Raw genomic sequence first — 21071 nt, 5'->3', positions numbered from 1 at the left:
TGTGGCTGGAAAACACCTAATACTGCCCCTTTCAGGCTTCTTAAGGATGCGCGGACTCCCTGTGTGCCGAACCTTTCAGGAGGCTCCGTGGGTCCCTGGGCCTGGCTGCTGGAGTTGTCCCCTGAGGTGGCAGCGTTCTGGGTGCCAGCCTGCTGTCCCAGCTGTCCGCTCTGGGAACCCTGGCTGTTCATGTTTCCGAAAGGCGGGAAAGAGTTGGGTTTGCCGGACGGCATAGTGCTGCCAGGCTGGCCTGAGGATGCGGTGAGGCCGTTGGATGATGCTGAGGCGCTTCCAGAGCCAACGTTGCTGCTGCTGCTGGGAACGGAGGAACCTTGCTGGCTGGCTGTGCTGGAGTTAGACTGTTGAGTGGATGACGTCTGATTGGATGAAGAAGAGGCACTAGGCTGTGTGAGGAGTGAACTGTCTAATGTCTGTGAAGCGAGGTAAGGAGCTACAGGGAGAGACAAGAAGACACAGTTAGAATTTCAGGAATGAAACAGAGCACCAAGTGAGGAAATCCAGTTATAACAAATATGCAACGAAACATTTTTTATAAAAGTTACATACTGCAAAGTGTACAGTAGGTTTTACCTAGTAAATATACAACTAGGTAGCATAACGCTTCCATCTCCTGCTGTCTGACAAAATTAATTCACTCCACTGAAACATCCTCCTACACTGATCTCACTTTTAAAGCTCCCTGCCTGGCCTCTCTAAAATAAGAGTTGGACAACTAAACCAAGAGGTGTTGAGGGTGGAAATCGACAAGAAACAAAAAAATAAATGTTGCATTAAATGCACAAGAATCATAAAGGCCGCGTTTCGAGAGCAAAAACCCGGAAGCATGTCCAACGCGTACCGAGGTTGTGTCGGCACACTTGTGCATAAAGCTTGAGCTTGGTGAAGGCGTCGCTGTTGCTGCCGGCAGCCTTATGGAACCAGTCGCTGACGGGCTGATCCATCACGCTTTTGGTTCCGCTGCCGCCGACGACCACTATCCCGTCGGGGTAACTCCTGGAAATCGGCCGGTGCTGGCCCAGACGACAGGACTGATGAAGAAATAAAAAAAAGAAAGACAGAAGTGAAATGAAATATTATTTTCAGAAGTGTTACTACCCAGAATTTAGGTTGAAAGCTTGCTGAGCTTCAAATGTAGGTGAGGTTTGCTAACATGTAAAACTTTCAGATCATTCATTTTGGTGGCTTTATAGAATTTTATATGACAAAACAACACAGATGTGTAAGAAAAAGTCCCTGTTTTTTTTATCAGAGAAGTGTGGCATACAACTGTATTGAAAGCTTTTTACTTAGACACTCAAATAGAATTCAGTGAAAAACAGTTTTGGTTGGTCTGTGTTAGAAAAAGTGTCCACCTGAGTTAATTAAAGCTAAATTGAGATCAACTTTGTAAGTAAACCTGTTGGAGGTGGGTATTTATCATATCATGCACTGTATTATCATTTACCATGATAAATTTCTTTACATTATAAAAAGTTTTTTAATTACCTGTTGCCATGATAGATTCCAATTAATAATGAAACCCCCTAAAGCCCTCTGTGTTGTTAGTTTTATCGTGTTCACACTGTTCAATTACAGCGAGGATGTCCAAAGTAAGGCCAGTATATATTTTTTTGAGATCCACGGCCACAATAATAATAATAAAAAAAATTACAAACTTGATTTTCCAGCTCAGGTTTATATCTATACAAATAAAAACAACTTAGAATCTCTAAAAGTGGAAGGTATAAGACAAAGTACTCATCTTTTATCAACCATGTTTTTCACGTCAGTTCAGTTTTATAGCGCATTGGACTGCAAACATCCAGCGACTTTTGCACAAGAAGATTTTGTTTATAGGTGTTCACGCAAGAGGGGAAACGTTTTGAAAAAAGATAAAGATGACAGATTTTCTAATTAAAATAAAAATTATATATATTTACATTTTGTGGCCTTAAATCACTTTGGTAGTGAAAAGCTTGAACACCGTTGAATTAAGAGTATCAATAAATACCAATAAACTTGGAAATACTATGTAACACAGTTACTGTGTGCAGTTTAGTGATATAAATCAGACATATTTATGTGATGGGTGTCATATAGAAGCGTATTACAAGTAGGAATGTTTGTCGTTATCACAATAGTACTACAAAATGTTGTGATAAAACTGAACGTTCACCACTATTGGAGAGTGAAAAAAAAAAAAGCTTGAGACTTGGGCAAAGCTTCACTTTCCTTAACGGAATGGTTTAAATCAAAGTATATAAATGTGTTGCTCAGCTCTCCGTCCAATCTGACGATGCATTGTGCACCCATTTTTCCAGAGAAGAAAGGCCAAGATCCAACTGCACCCTACGTTTTTTTATTTTGTAAGATTTTTTTGTTAGTTAAATGGTTTACAAACCATGCATCATTCCCCTTCTAATTCTCAACCGCCTTGTGTTGGTCTATCATATAAAATCCCCATAAAAACACTTTGAAGCTCCTATTAACCGTTAACAGCAGATGCTTTACACTGCCCTTTTTTTTTTTACCTCGTAAACGGCTGTGAGGTCTCGGAAGAAGCTTTTGGCGCCGCTGAGCATGGCTTCGCTGTCGGGGCAAACCACCAGGTACCCAATGTCCCGCTGGGAGCCGTACGGGTCCAGCAGAAGCTTTTCCCAGTACGGCAAACCGAACGGAGACAGCACCACGAAGTCGTACTCGTAGCCCACCAGGAAGGTGGGGATGGGCAGAGGCTCTGGAGACTCATCTGTGCCTGTGGATGGAAGAAAGAATAAATCACTTAAGCAGGGGCCGGGCAATGCAGATTAAAAATAAACTCAGAAAATTTGTGTCCAATTTTAAATCTTCCTTTAAAATTCCTCCAAAAAAAAAAAAAAGACATTAATACTGACGTTAAATATTCTCAAGTTGTGGCTTTTATCTCAATTATTCCTTCTGTAAGTTGGACGTCGGAGTATTAAGGGCCAGGCTGCAAGAAGTTTTCTTTCATTACGAGAATGTAGTCATAATATTAGCAGAATAAGGATGCACTTTACCAGAAGAACGTCTCAAAATTAAGAGAGAAAAAAAATCATTTTAATAAGAAAAAATTCTGGGTAATTGATTTTTTGTTTTTCATGTAAAAGTTCTCATAAAACTACTGCTTCAAACTCCGAATATTACAACTTTTTCTTATTATTTCAACATTATTCTGATATTACTTGTATTCTAATAACGTTATGACTTGATAGTGAAAAATAAATCTCAATTTCAAACAAGGCGACGGGCCTTGATGGTGAACTATGGATCCCAAAACAGTGAACTGGTGGGAAAAACAAATGCAAATTTTCCAAAATTACATCTTCAAAAACCAAAAAGTTGATTTATTGCCCAGTTCTGACTGAAACTAAAAGATATTAAACAACATTTTATTTTATGCCTATAATGAAGCGGACATCCGACTTTACCATAAGAGCCACGTCCAGCCATCTTGTGGAACTGCTGCCAGGTGAGGGGACCTTGAACCCCCCACGACCGCACCATCCTCTTCTTCTGAATGACATCCTGGAGAACAGGCTGGAGCGACATCAGCACCCGCAGCACATCCTGAGAGCACAGAGAACTCACGTCCACCGCTGAGGATCATGGGAACAAAAGACAGACTGATGAAACCAAGAGTACCCAACGCCCTGAACAGAACATTATCCTAATGAACAACAGAAGAAATGCTTTATTAACACGACGCCAAGGCAAAACCGCTTGGTTGTTTGGTCCTCCGGGTAAGGGGTGTTAACTTTTTAGCAAATAGCGACTGCTTATTGATTAGTTGCTGACAAACCCAGTGGATTGATTGACAGGTGGTCTCATGTCAATTAATGTCTCAGTACTCAAAAAAATCTCTCAGAACTTCTTTCCGAATATATACTGACATTGTGCTGCATGATCCCACTCACCGTTTTGTTTGGCCCAGTGATGAAGGCAGGTGCTCTTGACCAGCGCCTCGTCCACTTTGCCGCCTGACATGTTGTCCATGAACTGCCTGCCGTGTTCCAGAGCCATATAGCAGTCGTTCCGGTAGTCTCTCTCCTCCACCCGTTGGCAGGGGGCCGCCGGCGCGCCGCTCAACCCCCTCGACGCCGCCTCATGCTCCATGACAGAAATGGGCGAAAACGGGTTCGTGCACTGGTCCTGCAGGAGCACGATGAGCTCGTCGGGAACGCGCTCCCCTCTCTCGACCCCAGTCCTCTCCAGCGACGAGAGCCGCAGCTCCTCGAAGCTCTTCTCCGCCTCCTTGCTGACGTCCGAGCCGCGGCCGATGATGTCCAGCTCGTCCTCCAGGAAGAGGCCCGAGCCGTTCCCATATCGCCTGTTCACCACGGCGCTGAAGCCGCAGCTGCAGGGGTCTTGGTCCTCGCCGTCGGCGCCGCTCAGGTATACGCCCACGTCGGCGCCTTTGATGTTCATGTTGCACACGCAGATGCAGCAGCTGTCGAAGTTGCAGTCCTTGAAGAGGTTCATGACCGACTCCGAGAGGATCAGCGTGACGTAGAGGCTATGAGCTTCGGGGATGGAGGGGACCGTGGCCGGCTCCACCGAGTTCAGCGGCCGGCACGTGGAAGGGGTGGACGCCGGGGAGTACAGGTCCGAGTTCTCGTACTTGAGGGAGCCCTGGACGCTGGAGGGGCCCCGAGGGGTGCGCGGCGTCCGGGGCGTACGCGGCGTGGGGGCTGAGAACCGTGGGGTGGCGGGAGAAGGCAGGATGCCGGTGCCGCTGTTGCTGGGGGGAGCGCTGTTGGACATAAAGGGGGTGTGGGTCTGAGGGGTGTAGGTCTGGGTGTAGTCCTGGTCCATGGCGCTGCCAACACTGGGAATATTACTGAGAGAAGACACAATGAAAGACAGGAGTTAGCGCAAAGAAGGGTAAAGATATTTCTCCAAAACTAAAAATATCTTTACTTTAATTCTTGGTTCTAAAAACCACCGCCAAAATTGGCACATTGAGAATTTTGTAAAAAAAAAAAAGATAGAACAGAGCTAATTTACTGAACATTTGAAGGCCTTGATCTCTTGCAGCCTGAAGAAAGTGCAGAAATATCTGTTAAAATACAGTTTTCATTTCATTTCAAAAGCACACCTGTCAGATCTTTCTGACATTATTCTCAATGCTTAACTAACAGTGAACAGGATTAGTGTTCTTTGACAATAAAGTGTTACTGTAAGCGGGACCTGGCATCACCTGGTGTGTTCACTGCTAACAAAAATATCAGATTTCTGACTGCTCTGACACAGATCAGCCTGAAAAAATCTCAGATTATACTCAATAGTCTATTTTCTCAGTCCTACTTCAAAATATTTTGTCATATGCAAGTGCCAGGAATTTATTATACAGGACGTGTACGAGATGACATTTCTTTTTGTAAGGCAACCATTGTATTTTTCTCACTTAACATTTAAATATCTTGCACATAAGAGAGAACGGGTAATACAGAAGCGACGCTGAGTGATCTGCACTCAGGATTCTTATCCTAACTGCACAAAAACACCAAAAACAGACAAGAGAAAATGAAAAATGGGTAGCAGGAAAACATAAGGAGGAAAAAAAACCTTCAACGAACAACTCGCTAAGTGTCCCTCTGAGGTAAGAGTTTATTTTGGAAGGGGAACTAACTGCAAGGCCTTGGAGAGTCACAAAGGGAGGAGGATAGAGAGAAGGGGAGTACACCATGTTCCTCGCTGCAGGAAGGGAACACTTCTTGGCACAGGCCCATAAATAAGAAGTCCCAGCTACAGTACAGTACATTCAGAGTGGCATGGACTGCAGCACCTGTGCTACATATTAAGATCTTTATCTCACATGCTGAGTTGTGTCCAGACTTATTCAAGACGGAAGAGAGAAGTGCCGAGCTGAACGAAAGTGTTAGTTCAACATTTGGAGGCGTGGCCAACACGGCCTGAACGGCTTCGCTCACTCTGCTGCCATCGCTGAAACTACAGGGAGACTAAAACAGTGCAGAAAATCAATGTTGTCATTCACAAGTTCTTTGGTTCGCTGAGTGGCGCGGTTGAAATTTTAATGGAGAAATCCACGTCAATGGGAGAGATTCCAAATGGAGCATGAAAGGGAGATGAGAATTGAGCTTTTCGATGCACATGCATCCTTTGCTAGACATGATCAAGTGAACACTAAAGGAATGCTGGTATTGCATTTTAGCCAATAAAATGTTTACATTCTTACTTAAAAACTGAATTTATTTTTTTCAGTTTTGTATAAAATAAGCTTAACGTGTCACTGACAAGATAAAACCACTCACATGATTTAAAAAAATTTACTTAATTGTGTACACTTTCATTCTGTGTACACAAAACTTTGTATAATAAGTATTTAATCACTATTACTATTAATTAAAAGCTTTTGTGTGCACAGAATGAAAGCTTTTTAAATCTTTTTAAATCATGTAAGTAGTTTTGTGGTCAATGACACTTTAAGTGGATAAATAAAATATCTGCAGAACGAGCCTATTTTTTTTAAACCTGATTAATCAGAATAATCGATAACTAAAGTAATCATTAGTTGCTGCCCTAAAATCTTGTGATAACTGGAATAATCTGTTTTAAATTAAATCAATTTGATCTTGCTGTATGGTTTTGGTTTCAGTTATGTCTCAATTGGAGCTCTGCCATCTCCCAGTGATTCTCCAGACCCTTAACTACTACTACCAAAAAGTGGTCATGCATGGATAATGGAGCTGGCTGCCAAGGTGGTGTCCAGTGGGAAAACAGTTGGTGAGCACAGACAGAAAGAGAGCAGAGAATAAATATACACCTCCAGGCACAAGTAGAGGGGGAAAAAAAACAGGTGGTGATGGTTTTACCTGTCTTTGTTTAGGAAGCCCATCACAGGAACAGTACTGAGCATCTCCCTGCCCATGGTCCAGCTTGTTCTGTAGACGCAGTCCTCTGGTAGTTTAATGGGAGGGAGACACTGGCTGGGCAACGTCTTCAGGGGGGCAAACATGGAGCAGCCTACAAATGCCTGACACAGCTCAGGTTTGTACACAAATGAATAATCCTATAAAGAAACAAAAATGGAGAAGAATCGCTTGGTTTCTTAAATCAAAATATCTCAACATTTACTTTCAGCCTGTATCAAAGACATGAACTGCCAGCCTGCACTCACCTTGATCTCAGACGGCTTAGGGCTGCAGAAGCTCTCCTCCACCTCGATCTTGAAGTGGCCCCCCAGCGTGGACGTGCCGTCCAGCGAGGTCATGCCGGGGTTGGGCTCCATGATGTTGTACTCCTTGTTGCACATGTTCATGGGCGAGAAACCCATGATGTGCTGCTCCAGGGAGGGAGGCGTGGGAAACATCTGGTGCAGGTCTGCTGAGCCTGGCGGAGGGAAGAGAACAGCGATCCATCGATTTGAAGGAATCTCAATGTTGAAGTTTTCATGTCGATCATGCCACGGAATGTGCAGACAGTAGATTTCCTGCTTTCAAACTGCAAAGCAAACATCTGCAAAGATCCCATTTAGCATAATAACTGTGAGCGTCTGGATGTGTCTGATGGCTCGTCCAACACGAACCATCAAAGATTCTCTCAAAGATACTTGCTGATGTCAGCTGTCTTCTTCAGCGGGGAAATGTGGCCATCGCACTGCTGTTGAATATACGTAAATATGACAATGATAATAAAAACCCTGCAATACAGGATGTGACACAGGTAAACTATATCAGTCCAAGATGGATTTCAGTTGAATCTAAACACTGCTAAAGGGGCAGTATTATGGAAAATCTACTTTTACGATCATGATGTTATTCTCTCATCCAAAACATACCTGCAATGTTGTTTGATTGTTTTAAGCATGACTGAGAAGACCTTGAATCTTCCACGGCAACCATTTGGGGGCGCCTAAACGCTTGTTCTCACAAAGCATTTCCTATATCCCAAAGCTCTGCCTTCAAGGTGCAGCCCCCAGCCAAGCTTCCCCCGAATTTCCCCCACTTTTTTCCTTCAGACTAGCCAGAAGCAATTAGCAAACACCTGGTGGCGCTGCGCATCTGCTGAGCTCAACATACCAACTACTGCTCAGTGCAACTCTGGTAAAAACGTTGTTAAAGGCTTAATGGAAAGTCACTGTTGTGACGAATTCTTGAAGGTGGAGTGTCGAAAGAACAGGAGCTTCTTAAAGAGACAAAGGCTCAACTTCAAGGTGTTAAATTTTAAAGTCAAATTCCTTTCAAGTAATTTTTAATATATACAACTTTTTTAAAACAGCTGAAGGTAATGCTATGAAATGGCAAACACAGAATACTGCCAAAAAATAGACTAAGAATGGATGGATGGACTAAGAAAAAAGTGGAAGGACCGGTGGATGAATTGCTGGATGGATGGAGGAGTACAGCCAAAAGCATGGATTGAAGAATGGACAGATGAATAAACATATCAATGGACAGACAGATGGAGAGACAAAAGTGTGGATGGATGGATCGGACATAAGTGCTGACGAGGAAACTGATAGAATGTTAAATGGATGGAAAGATGGACAAACGTCTGGATGGGCAGATGGACAAAAGTGTTGATGGGTGGAGAAATGTCTAGACAAACGAGAGGATGGAAATACATACTGATGCAAGATACAGGGTCCAACGAGGATGTCTTCGGCTCCTTGTTGCCAAATCTCTCATCAGTTCCATTCACGGGTCGTCTGGCACCAGGCTGCGACAGAAAAGTCAGAATATTAACTCTAAATTTAGCCCCGTTTAATTTCTTACATCTGTAGAAGCGAACAAGTGTAACACATGACAACAGTTTAGATTAACAGAGAGAAAGTGATGAAGAGAAGAGCACAGAATGATGAAAACACACACACAGTGCTGACAGACCGTGCTGCGTAACGAGATACGCGCCTCAGCGTGAAGCGTGAGGCCTCCACTCACCGTCAGGTCATCCTCGTCTGAATTAAAGAGGTTGTCGAGGTCGGTGAAGGAAACCACCAGGTCCGTCACGTGCATAAGGCTGGACGAGGCCATGCGATTGTGAGCAGCCGCATGTTGTGCATCTGGACACGAGGAGGGACACACAGGCAGGAGTGACGCTATTAATAAAGATTTTTTCGGCCTGAACTTCAAGTTCCCCGTGAGGATGTCAACGCTGTCCGAGAAGCAAGTGAAGCAAAAATTTTCCCTTTCTGTCAGAAAGGCCTAAACAGGTAGTTGAATATCTTCCTAATTCAACTTTTTAAACACTTACAGTGCGACAAACTTGCGATGAAACAGAGAAATATTTTAGGATGCTTGTTTGGTGAACACTGAATTGTAGATCTTTAAGTAATCATACTTAAACTTTTCAACCATTTTCACATGCAACAAAACACCTAAAGGTTTTCACCTGAAGCATTTATGTGACAGACTGGCACAAAGTTGACAGAAGAGTCACTGTTAGTACTTTGTATAACCGCCTTTCATCGCAATTGCAACAGCAAAAGCAAATGGTAAAGAATTTGACGAATCTTGTTTGGAAATTAAGTCAAATTCAGTCAGATATACAGTACAGACCAAAAGTTTGGACACACAGCTGTGTCCAAACTTTTGGTCTGTACTGTATATATATATATTAAATCTTGCCACAGATTTCCCATTTGATATAGGCTGTTTTCACATCTGTTGATTTGATTTGCTTTATTTATTTCAAGCAGGTTTTTAAAACAAGAAAAATAAAATAATTTGTTTGCCACTACTTTTCTCTTTGAAAAGGAGTAGAAAGAAGTGAACACTTATTTCATCCAACCCCTTATCTCGATTTATTGATCTATATTATCTACTGACTGATTTTTTTTGAGTACTGACTGAAATATTTGTAACTAAAACCATGTTATAATATTGATGTGCCTGTTCAATATAATGTGCTAAAGAGCCAACAACTAAATTAAATTACATAGACTAAAGGGTTACAAGCTGACTCATACCTAGATAAGAAAATCTACAGATAATATTAGTTAGACTCAGTTTGATTGCAACGAGGCCCGTCATGATAACACCGTTAGCTAGACGATAAATTGTCCCAGAAGTTATTGTGATAAACAATAATATTGATGTTTTGAGATCATTTGTAACTAATGTAATTGTAATGGCAAAAGAATGCAAGCACACATTCTCAAAAAGCAATAAACTTTAAATTGTAATGAACATTTACCACTGGAACTGGGAGACATTTTAAATATAAAAGAACAGTAAACAAAAAACCTCCAGTTTTTGGTAGAAAGAGAAGAAAAGAGAAAAGTTTGTTATAATTTATCATGCGATTAACTGATTTATTGGTTATCGTGACAGGCCTAATTGCAACAGTTGTTAAATGTTTAGCTGGCGCTGTTTGCTTTCTCACTGCACTGTGTCAAACGTTCCAAACCTTTTGGAAAACCTGTCCATCCACTTCATAGCGGTGCTTCCACTCACAGTCCTGACCTGACGGTCAGCTGTGCTATGAAGTGGATGTGTTTGTGCTGCTCTGTCACATTAAATCCTGCTAAAGTTACAAGTATGTAATTGTAGGGCAAACGGTGTGAAACGTGTCAAATAAAGTGTTACAAAACAACTGTTTACCATCTGTTTGACCGGTTCCTTCATCTTCACCCTGAGGGGAGAAAAGAAAACAAAGATGAAATGTTTTAAGACAACACATGCAGATGAAACTGAAAGTGAAAAAAAAGACAAGTAAACCAGGTAGGCAATGCTTAAAAGTAGCTAACTAAAGACACACCCCCACCTCCAACAATCAATGTGAAAATCTGGAGGGGGGGGGGGGCATCAAATGATGGAGTGGTGAGAGAGAATTGAACTAAAACAGAACAGCAAAGAGGCTCTGCTTCTTTCCACTGTGGCAAATGGGATTTCCAGCATGGGCCACAGTGAAATCATGATCCAAGGAATGGTTTCTCCATCTCCTGCCCAGACATCAATATCTGGGAGGGCAGGGCTTCTGTGGGAGCGTGTGTTCCTGCGATAGTGTGTGTGCTGAGCAGAACTAGCTGGAGAACGGGACTGTTATGTCCTCTTCATTGATTTCATTTTGCTCCGGGGCTTTTCTCTGACCAGCGAAGGCTCTAATTTGTCTCTCTTAGAGGCCCGACACACACACGCACACACCAAGGTCGCAATCTATCGCCCGCAATGATGCCTTATCGCAATATCAATACGTTTGCCTTGGGTGAAAACATGTTAAAGTCTGGTTTGGACTATTGCAATCTCTCTAATTTCCCTTTTTCGACTCGTCTAAAGTTGTTTCCGTGCCCGCGTCCTCGGCCTAATTCAACAGGAGCAGCACTTCTGATGATGCGCCCATTGAGGAGTGTGTGTGTCGCATGGCCAGCCGTGCAGTCGGTAGCGCTCCAGTCAAAAAGACTGCTTGATCGCTGCTTGACGTTCATGCATGATTCACATAAAGTCGGTTTAGTATTCTGGCAGGAAGTGAAGGTGGGACGATTGCGGTGCTCCAAGCCTCCTCCGTCATAACGGAATAAAATGGCAGTACTGACATGTCCCTTCCAGCACACTTCCAAAGGATGATCTGAAATTTAATTCATGGCAAATATTTTACAGTGGGCAGGATTATGAATATATGGAACTTGCAAACCCATCAGAATAAAAGAAGATTGGTGGATGGACAACGGACAAATAAATGGACAATCAGAAGGATGAAAGAGTGAAAGGAGGAGAAACAGATGGATAGATGAAAAACAGAAGCAGAAACATAAATGAATGAACAAAAGGATAAAGAATTAACAAATAGAACAGAAGGAGAAACAGGGGAATAAACAGAAGGATAGAATGATGGATAAACAGAGAGAGAGACAGATAGATGACCATATAAAATGATGGATGGATGGATGGATGGATGGACAAACATGAGAGCAAGTTAGATGAATGAATGACAGAGAAACTGATGAATAGATGAGAAAATGGCCAACATTCTCATTCTCTATTTTTACCTTTCCACACTAGCGGATATGGAAATGAATTGAATCAAATTTCAAACTTTCCCAGATTCATCCAGGCTGCATTGGAAACCCAGTGTAAACTCCTAAGACGCAGCATTTCAAAAGAAAAGCAGACAAAGAGTAGCTTGGGTAAAATTTGACTTGGGAAAGAAAACAAATGAGTGTGTCCGCTTAAACACGGACATATGTTGAGGATGCAAACGCACACCGCCTGAATTACTGTCACTCCGCTGAGAGCTGCCTTCATCCCAACACCAAAGCGGTTTTCACCGTACCGATTGGCCAGTTGGAAGACAAACTGCAACAGGCTGGAAAGTCGGACATATACAGTTCCAGTGGCTTTCCTTCAGTAGGAGTACACGAAGAAAAAGGAAAACAGTGGAGGAAACTGAGCATGCACACTATTGGGCTGCTCCGTTGGGGAAAAAGCGACAACAGGGCATGAGGAATGACTTCCTGTTTGGTTAAAACGTGGCCAGTCAAAGAGGAAGCACGAAGAAAGTGACTGCGGCATTATCTTTAGTGCTGTGCTGCTAAGGATGCCGATGGCCTATTTTCTAGCTCGTCTGCTCCCGGATCTCAAACAAATCAACCCCTCTTGTTCGGTTACATTAACAACTCGCCGCTCTTTAAACACAGCGAGATATCCTCACAAAACGCCGGGAACTAAAGCAAAAAGCTGAAAGAAAGAGGGAAAAAAAAAAGCTACGTGTATATTCTTGACACATCAACGCCGGCTTAGGTTGTGGTGTTCGTATCCCGGCAACATCTGAGCTGATAATATCACACAAAGCATCGTAAGGCAACACAGGTGCACCTTCAACGTGAACACCAGAAAAATACTGACTATTAACAGCTTTTTTTTCTCCTGAGCTCCACAGCAGCAGCAGCACTAACGAGCACTGGAGTCTCTTCCTGTTACTTCATCTGCTAATATCACCTCACAGCTAGAACAACAAGTGCTGGGAGTCCGACGTGTTCCTAGGGCCGTGTCTGTTTCTTTGGACTTATTTTCTGTACTTTCTCATAAAAAAGGTCGTCGAGTCTATTTTTTGCGATAAGCCCCTGACGCCTTTCGAGAGCCCACGTCACTGAGCGCAAACCATTAAAAAGCTGCTTTCAATCACAAAGGGAGTTCAGAGTGTCCAGATCAGATGCTTAATATGAGCAGGTCTGCACATTACATGATGGGTGGGTTTAGGAACATCACAAGAATAATGGCAACATGTTGGGATGGTGACCACTAGTCTTTAAGCAAGAGGAAAGAATGAAAGAAAGAAAAAAAGAGATGGTTGTAGGGATTTTATATCTAATTATGCTTCGCATTAAAAAGATTCTGAAGAGACACTATTCTATTTTGCTATGTACTAATTAGGCCTGTCGCGATAAACGATAAATCGATTAATCGTACTATCGACGTCATTTCAATTATCGGCATTATCGTCTCTCCCGACATTTTTCTCTTTCTGTTAATGACACTGAATGAAAAAAGGCTCAACTCCGGTGCTCTCCACTGACCCCCCCCCCCCCCCCCCCCCTCATTTCCTCAGTGTAATGCCCGGCGCACACTACACGATCTTAGAGCTGTCGGCCGATTGTCGGCCCATTTTCAAAACCTGACAGACCACACATTAGCCGACAGAAATCCTAGGTATAACGGTTCGGTTCGTTCCTGCCGTGTGGTGTCCAACAATGGGCACAAAATAATGGCTACAAGTTCAGTGAACTAATTTTAAAACCAGGCATTAATCAATGCTTTACTACAATCTACCTGCAATGCATGTGGCTAGTGTCAGCGTAAAGTCCTGACTGAATGAAAATCATTAGAACATATTTACGTCACGTTAACGAAGAACAGCTGAAAAGTTACCGGGTTTATCAACTGCGGTAGCAATTTCGCTCCAACTCCTCCTCTTGTCATTTCTATATTCTTTGCATGTTGAATAAACATTAATTTTGTTTCCACATATCATCTCCAATGTCCGCTGGACTTCGGGTTGCGCCGTATCAGCTGTTTGGGATTCCCCTCTGTAATTTCCCCTCAGAAAGTGCAGAGGAGAATCGCGCTTTCTGATTGGCTGCCTGTCACATTCAACAGGCTGCGTTAAGCTCCCAGTCGGGGAAAAACCCTGATTTAGATCGGAGCGGCAACGAGGATCTACAATAACACACCACACAATCTTAGAAAGACCAACGTGCTAAGATTGTTGTATGGGGAAAAATAGGAGCAAAAAAATCATGTAGTGTGAACTATTGCATCAGGTAGTCGATGTGCCCATCTTCTCTATTTAAATCTAATTATTACTGAAGGGCAACATAGTATACAGACTTCATAATCTGCACTCTTTGGGTTGAATGCAGTATTTATTTCCACTTTGGCTTTATGTTGTTTAGTTTTTATCAAGTACATTTTTTGTTAATGGAGACTGAGAATCCATTTTGTTTTTGGTTGTTTTGTTTATTTAGTTTATCAGCTCCAGTGTTAAATATTCTTTTGAAAATAAAGTGTATCTATCTTTGGCAGGAAATCACATGCATTATTACGTCATTTCCATTAAATCAGTGTAAAAAGGTCTTCAGACAATATTATCGTTTATCGCAATAATTTTTTGAGACAATTAATCGCTCAGCAAAATTTGCTATCGTGACAGGCCTAGTACTAATCAATATAGTTGATTTTGATTGATTAGATTTGACTCCAGCTTCCTACCTTGTGTTTCTTTCCAGGCTCCCGTTCTCCTCCTTTATCCTTCTTCGTGGAGAACGTAAACTTGACGTCTCCTTCCTCAAAGGCGTAGGGGTCTTCCTCTGGCTCGTGATCTCCGTCAGTGACAGCAGCAGATAGGTACTGGTTCCTCCTGGCTCTATACATCTGAAGCCGGTCCTCAGACACCTTCAGAGGCATTTCAGATGTAGACATCACTCTGAAAGGGGAAGTGGGGAAACGCAACACAAAGATGGATTAATTCCTAATGTAAATTACAATTGCACCAAGAAAAATTGATCAGAAATTTGTGTCCACTTTCCAATTTATGGTTTTCATAAAGCTCATGTGTATTTCGTCCATCCTTTCAGCTGTGAGTGGTCATTAATCATTGGTACTTGGTGTTTCCAGAGTCAAAAAATGGGGTTTCATGTTTTATAACTTCAGACAAACGGAGCACTCAATATATGGGATTAACAGTTAGGTTCACTAAAGCGACAGTGAACCGCACCAGCTGAAAAATGGAACAAATTGAACAGTATGAGACTATCAGGTGTTGAAACACACCAAGACTGAAAGTTTAAAAGCCTAAAAAGAGCTACTATGCAGGCAAAGGTCATTAGATCCTTCCTGTTATCTGGTTGCAGTCTTGCTCATTTCATCAAAACTAGTAAGTACTTCTTACCGAAGTTGTGCTTCTTCTGATCTCGCTTTCATGATGAAGAGTGTGACTGTCAGTACAGCCTGGCTGTTTTTAAATTATTGAAAAATCTAACTTTTAAGTCTGGTACGGTGTGGTCACCGGTTGACAGCCAATTTTCCTCTAAAACGTAACTCCTAAATCGTCTTAGTTTACAAAGGGCGACTTTTATAGGCGGAGTGGCTCTGTGCGAACAGATGGCACCTTACAACATATGTCAGCATTGCTGTCATGTTTGCATGCAGCAACATAAATGTCAGCGGATGCAAACAGCTCCGACAGCTGCCGCGAGGTACAACCGATGCGGCGTGTTTGCCGTCAATTACGTCTCTGCAGAATTTCTGAAAACCTGTTCGAACATTTAGGAGCTTGTGGCTTGCCGTAACTGCGGCCTACTTGGATATGAGGCATCAGAGGCTGGGGGAACGAAAACACGTCGCTTGGCAGGAGAGCGGGGGGCTGAGCCGGCTGACGTGTTGTCCCTCCGTTTCCCTGGACCTCGTCTCGCTCGACGACGTGCCTGTCTGGCCCAGATGTAAGGTGGTGTGTGCAGTGGCCCGAGCAGGAGATTAGTGGCCATTCAGAGCTGTGGCTGGAGGGATCACAGCTCACTAGAAAAAGGCTGTCCGAACAGCTGGTCCCTTAGGACTGCACAACTCCACCAACCCAGTAATCCCTTTGCCCCTCCATCCCTACCACCTCCAACACACCTGCTGGTGAGCAACGCCGTCTCTGCCGCTTGATAGCCAACAGACAGGCGCTCTATCAGCTTCAACTTCGTTCCAATAGCCGGGGTTTATCTTTATCTATGCCGATCGTTATTCTTCCTCTCTCAGAGCTTCGGAGTGTGTTTTGTGTGTAGGAATCAATGAGCAGTGCTGGGCCGGCACATTCGTAACGTGTGATGTCACAACGGGGCAAATAGGAAGTGATTAACGTGCTAAGGATGACGGGAAGAAACGAGGGGAATGTTGACTGAAACTAGGCCTGGACGGCGGTCCCGCAAACGGTGGGTTGCCGGTTCGATTCCCGCTCTGTCCGCCTCTGTCAATGCAGGCAGTACTTTTTACCCAACTTGCCTGCAATTACCTGAAAGAAGTAACCTATTTCTGTATATACTTAAAGGTATGTCATACCGATTCACATTACTGACTTTTTAACTCTGAGATAATCCAGAACGTTTTCCCATTTTTAAAAGAATGGGATTTTCCATTCAGACAGTATCAGAAATTATATTTTTTCACAACTGGACCAATTATTATTTTTTGGGTTATTGTTTATAATGTGTTGTTTTCGTTTTGATATTTAAAGTGTCTTCCAGTTCAAGAGGAAAGTGTTCTTTACAAAAACATGAGAGGAAACATGAGCAGTGAGAGGAAAAGCTGCTCAACCTCTCACTGCCCGATAAGCAAAGTTGGCATCAACATGGTTACCTAGCAACAACCTGCTTAGTAACTTGCGCAGCAGTAGTTTCAGGTTTTGCTACTGTGCTTCAAAACTACTAATAAAAATTTGAAAAAACAATGGCGTGGAGTGAAAACAGGAAATGTAATGCCATCAGTTTGGCAGTATTTCAGATATTTCTAACAAAAAGCTCTATAATTATCTATCCACACTTACTGATATCAATATATGAAACACTTATGTTGTGGTAAGTTTTTCAGTCATATCGTTCAGCCCAAATATGTTGGTACTGATTTATTGCCCAGCCCTAACTAAGCCCTTAAAAATTGCTGTTTGGGCGTCAAGTTCGAAGCGTCGACACTCACTCTGTAACCGACACCAGGTCCTGTGAAGCAGCTGCCTCATCCCTCAGTTTGTCTCCGGGCAGCGGTGGCGTGGGCAGCTCAGCCTCCTTCCTGCGGGGCAGGTTGAATAACCTCCACGGCGTGTGGCAGCCGTCATCCTCCAGGTTGACCGCCGAGCCCACAAACACTGTGGGCTCGGGAGGCTCCGAGAAGGCAGAGGTTCCCGGATGAGAGTGGGGGTTGTGGAAGTGATAGCTCAAACTGTGGGGCCCGCCGGGCTCCTCACCGTCGCCCTTTGCCCCAGCCAAGCAGGGCTCTGGGGGCAGTTGGTAGAAGTGTTGGCTGTTGGGGGTGGAAGGGTTCTTTATGCCCTCCCCTGACTCTTCGCTGCGCTCGCTGGGGCGGGGGCTAAGTGGCGGCGGCGGCGGCGAGTTGGACTGTTCTGAAGGCCCAGCGCCAATCGCTCCACCTTGGAGCTGGGGGGGTTTAGGGAGGGTGGTGACGTCCGCAGATCGAAATCGTCCGCTGTCCTGAGCCCTCATGGCCAGCCTCTGGGCTACCGCCGCTTCGGTCTCTATGGATGTTTCGTCACTGGTCAAGCTGCGGTGATGGAACGGCGTTTGGGGTCTCTTCTGCTGCTTCTCTGGCTTCTCGCCTCCAGTTTTGTGCTTGGTTGGAGGCTGGGAGGGCTGACCCGTCAACTGGGTTTGGCCCGGAGTGCTGCCTGTTCGCTGCTTTCCTGATTTGTGTCTGCGAAAGAAAATGAAAACAAAAACAAGTTGTTAGAAAAATTATTCTCTAGGTTCATTTACTTATGAGTTTATTTTATGAGTTATGTTTTCATATTATTCTTTTTATATTATTATTCTGTTTTATGTTTACTTAACTTCTCTCTTTTGTAGTACTTTATTAATCTTTTGTAGTACATTATTAACTTTGTTTAGGATGTTTGCCTGGAAGCTAAAAACGTTAAAACATTCATGTGTTATTAGCTTCATGTGAAACTGATTAGTTGTGGTCAGCCACATGCCCTTGTAAGGGCATGTCCACAGAAGGTTCCAGAACATAAAGATCGTTGATCGATTTTCTGTGTGACTGTGTGAAGAAGCCCAACCTCCTTTTTCTATACATAATAAAGAGGAATGCAGACAAAAGATCTAGCAGAGTTGATTCCAGACAGTGTTTGACAGCGATTTTTCGCGTCTGTTTTCAACTCTCCTGTTCTGCAGAAAAGTAATCTTTGTCTCTGGTTGATTCTTTGCAGGTTATGACATAAAATAAACCTATCACAAGTGATGACAAGCACAAGTACACGAAAACAGTTTCTCATTAGCTTAGAATACTTTTTTTTCTTGCCATCTCCATAATGTTTTGTTCTGAAATAATTAATCAGATTAATCATGATTAATCAGATTAGTCATCAACTAATTTAGTAATCAATTAGACAGTCTCAAAAGAAAGACATTTAAGATAAAAAGACCCTATGTTTTTGCCAAAACTCAAGTGGCATAGATTTAGCTTCACCCAGTTCTGATTCATTAAAAGAATGCTGTTATTGTCTTTTAGGCAAGAAAGTGTTTATTTTCTTATTAAAAAAAGGAACTGGTTTGTTTATATTCATGTTTTAATATAGCTCTAATATTGTATAAAAATGCTTAAGTGATTAAATGATAAATCTGTAGCATCTTTATGCGATCGATTGTCAGGAAGTACAAGTGACTTACCTGGAGCAGCTGCAGTAGGACCTCTGTGAAGGCACCACAAATTCCCAGGCTCCAACCTTCTCTACCTCCTCCTCCTCACAGGTACCGTTGGATGCAGTTGGAAACTTCCGCCTAAAAGTAAAGATGTGAGAAATAAACACATCTAAGCCAAATTCCAAACTCATTTTTTATTGCACTGTGAGGAAGAATCTGCTTTTACACTGTCCGTTACGCACAATGCTTGAAATAATAGGGATAAAAAATGTGCGTCTTTGGTTGGTTTTCTGTGGTATGCAGTCCCGTTTGGTAAAAGCTTTGTTGTGTGGCTGCACAACAAAGCTTTGTTGCCACAGTATTTTGGCTGACAGGGCAAAAGCTAAATTTAGCTGGCAGTCTGTGGCTGGTCAAGGGGTAACAGAACCCAGGATGCACCCAATGTGTCAGAGTCACTGAAGTTGAATTATACAAAAATTGACTAAACTGAACCCAGAGTTTTTTGTTTTTTTTTAATTATCTATCATCAAAGATATAAAACCAAAACTCCACATATGTTCCCAAGGCATCGCGAAACAAACAAAGCAGTGGGTTTACGTGGATCTCGTTGCCACCACTCCGGAATTTAACAGAAAAACATTCGAGTCGGCTCTGGGAAAAGAAAGTTAATGAGACGTTGGGGTTTGTGGAGAACCTGGGCAGCGCTAGGAGATTATCCATAATCTCCCCTGCTACCCAAAACGCCTTAAAAGCAGAAACATTGTGAACCTTTCATAGCAGATTCTCTTGATCAAGCAGAGAGAGAGCCAGGAATTGTTTCAGAATGCCTATAATTAAGCTAAACGCAAATGTGCAAAAGGCAGCTCTGGCTGCTGGCTGCCTTGTTTGCATGCTTGCCTCCTCCATTTCCATAAACCCAAAACCTTTTAGTAGAATTATTATTTTTTTGGCTGAAATAATTAACTGGTTAATCATGATTAATTGATTAATTGAAATAACTGATTAATTGCGATTAATCAATTAACTAAAATAATCGTCAACTAATTTAGTAATCAATTAATTGTTAACTGGAGTACATAGAAATGCCATTTGTTCAAAGAACAACATACTCAGAGAAGTAGTTGAGCCAAAACTGTACAAAAAAATTTACATTTAAGAAAAATAAATCTGTATCTGTACATGTTTTACCAAGAACTCAAATGGCATAGTTTATCTACATGTGGTTCAAATTCTGTAAAGCAAATCTCATATTAAAAGTTTCTTTGCTGTCCAATTATTCATCTAAAACAGTGGTCCCCAACCTTTTTAGTACCGCGGACTGGTCTAGACTTCGCTGGGGACCGGGGTACGGGGGGCGGGGCGCTACAGCAAGACTTCGGAAAGGGGAGGCGGGGGGGTTGAACGCCGAGACAGAAGTATTTAATTATTTCTTCTGCGGCCCGGTACCGGGGGTTGGTACTGATCTAAAAAATGAATCACCAAATCTGCCCTACAATGTATTGATGCTAAGTCAAGCAGAAAGGGCTGAGATTTTCACATGTTGATGTTAGAAGGATTTTTCTAGCTGCAGACAATAAAAGGTTTGTTTTCTTATTTGTTAGCATGTTTCTGATATTGTATACAGTAACATTAAGTGGTTAAACAAAAGATAATAGTTAGCTGTAGCCCAAGAATTTTTTTGCAGATGAGAGAATCCCATCTCTATGTTTTTTTTTTTATTTCAGCCTGGTAAAGTGGTGTGTTACTCACTTGTTCTGCACTCTGTTGATATTGCACTCTTGCCAGACACGCTCCACCACCTGACGGGCCAGCCTGCGTGGAATCTTCCCTCCGTGGTGACTTGTTCTGTCCACACTGAATGCGTCAGATGATGATGGCATCTTGACCCACTTCTGGGCCGACTGAGAGTCCACTGGAGAGAGGAAGATTGGGGTTGACAGACCGAAAATCCACCCCCCAAAAATACAAAATGAAAAAATCGACAGTGAAGAAAGACACGACTAGCTTTTTTCCCCTAAATTTTCACTGCCCGCTCACCTGTGTGCGTCTCCTCGGGTGACGTGGGAGGGGTGAGGGTCACCAATGACATGGCAGGCTCTCGCTGGGAAGCAGGCACTTGGTGACCACCCGAGTAGACGGCAGTGCAGTGAGAGGACCCCACAGGGGCCACAACGGGGATATCTGACTGGGGTACAAGCACCAGGCAGGCTGGGTAGACCATACGTACCCCACCTACACCAACAAA

The 21071-nt window shown here is 43.0% G+C and overlaps 1 protein-coding gene across 1 annotated transcript in view; it reads right to left on the bottom strand.

Annotated features, from left to right (window-relative positions):
• The window catches only part of med13a (mediator complex subunit 13a), a 98494-nt gene that overhangs the window by 9960 nt on the left and 67463 nt on the right, over window positions 1-21071 (bottom strand). Inside the window, exons 6-20 of the mRNA XM_032576368.1 lie at window positions 20864-21058; window positions 20576-20738; window positions 18854-18964; window positions 17151-17879; window positions 14688-14901; window positions 10584-10614; window positions 8922-9043; window positions 8610-8700; window positions 7160-7371; window positions 6855-7051; window positions 3936-4858; window positions 3450-3617; window positions 2532-2755; window positions 860-1049; window positions 73-451 (exon numbers count right to left, since the gene is read on the bottom strand). Of these exons, the coding sequence (XP_032432259.1) occupies window positions 73-451; window positions 860-1049; window positions 2532-2755; window positions 3450-3617; window positions 3936-4858; window positions 6855-7051; window positions 7160-7371; window positions 8610-8700; window positions 8922-9043; window positions 10584-10614; window positions 14688-14901; window positions 17151-17879; window positions 18854-18964; window positions 20576-20738; window positions 20864-21058 (3949 nt within the window). The remainder of the gene's footprint in view (window positions 1-72; window positions 452-859; window positions 1050-2531; window positions 2756-3449; window positions 3618-3935; window positions 4859-6854; window positions 7052-7159; window positions 7372-8609; window positions 8701-8921; window positions 9044-10583; window positions 10615-14687; window positions 14902-17150; window positions 17880-18853; window positions 18965-20575; window positions 20739-20863; window positions 21059-21071) is intronic.

The sequence above is a fragment of the Xiphophorus hellerii genome, chromosome 11 (genome assembly GCF_003331165.1).
Source record: "Xiphophorus hellerii strain 12219 chromosome 11, Xiphophorus_hellerii-4.1, whole genome shotgun sequence".
NCBI classification, from domain to species: Eukaryota; Metazoa; Chordata; class Actinopteri; order Cyprinodontiformes; family Poeciliidae; genus Xiphophorus; species Xiphophorus hellerii.
This window is presented reverse-complemented; position numbering and strand designations above follow the sequence as displayed.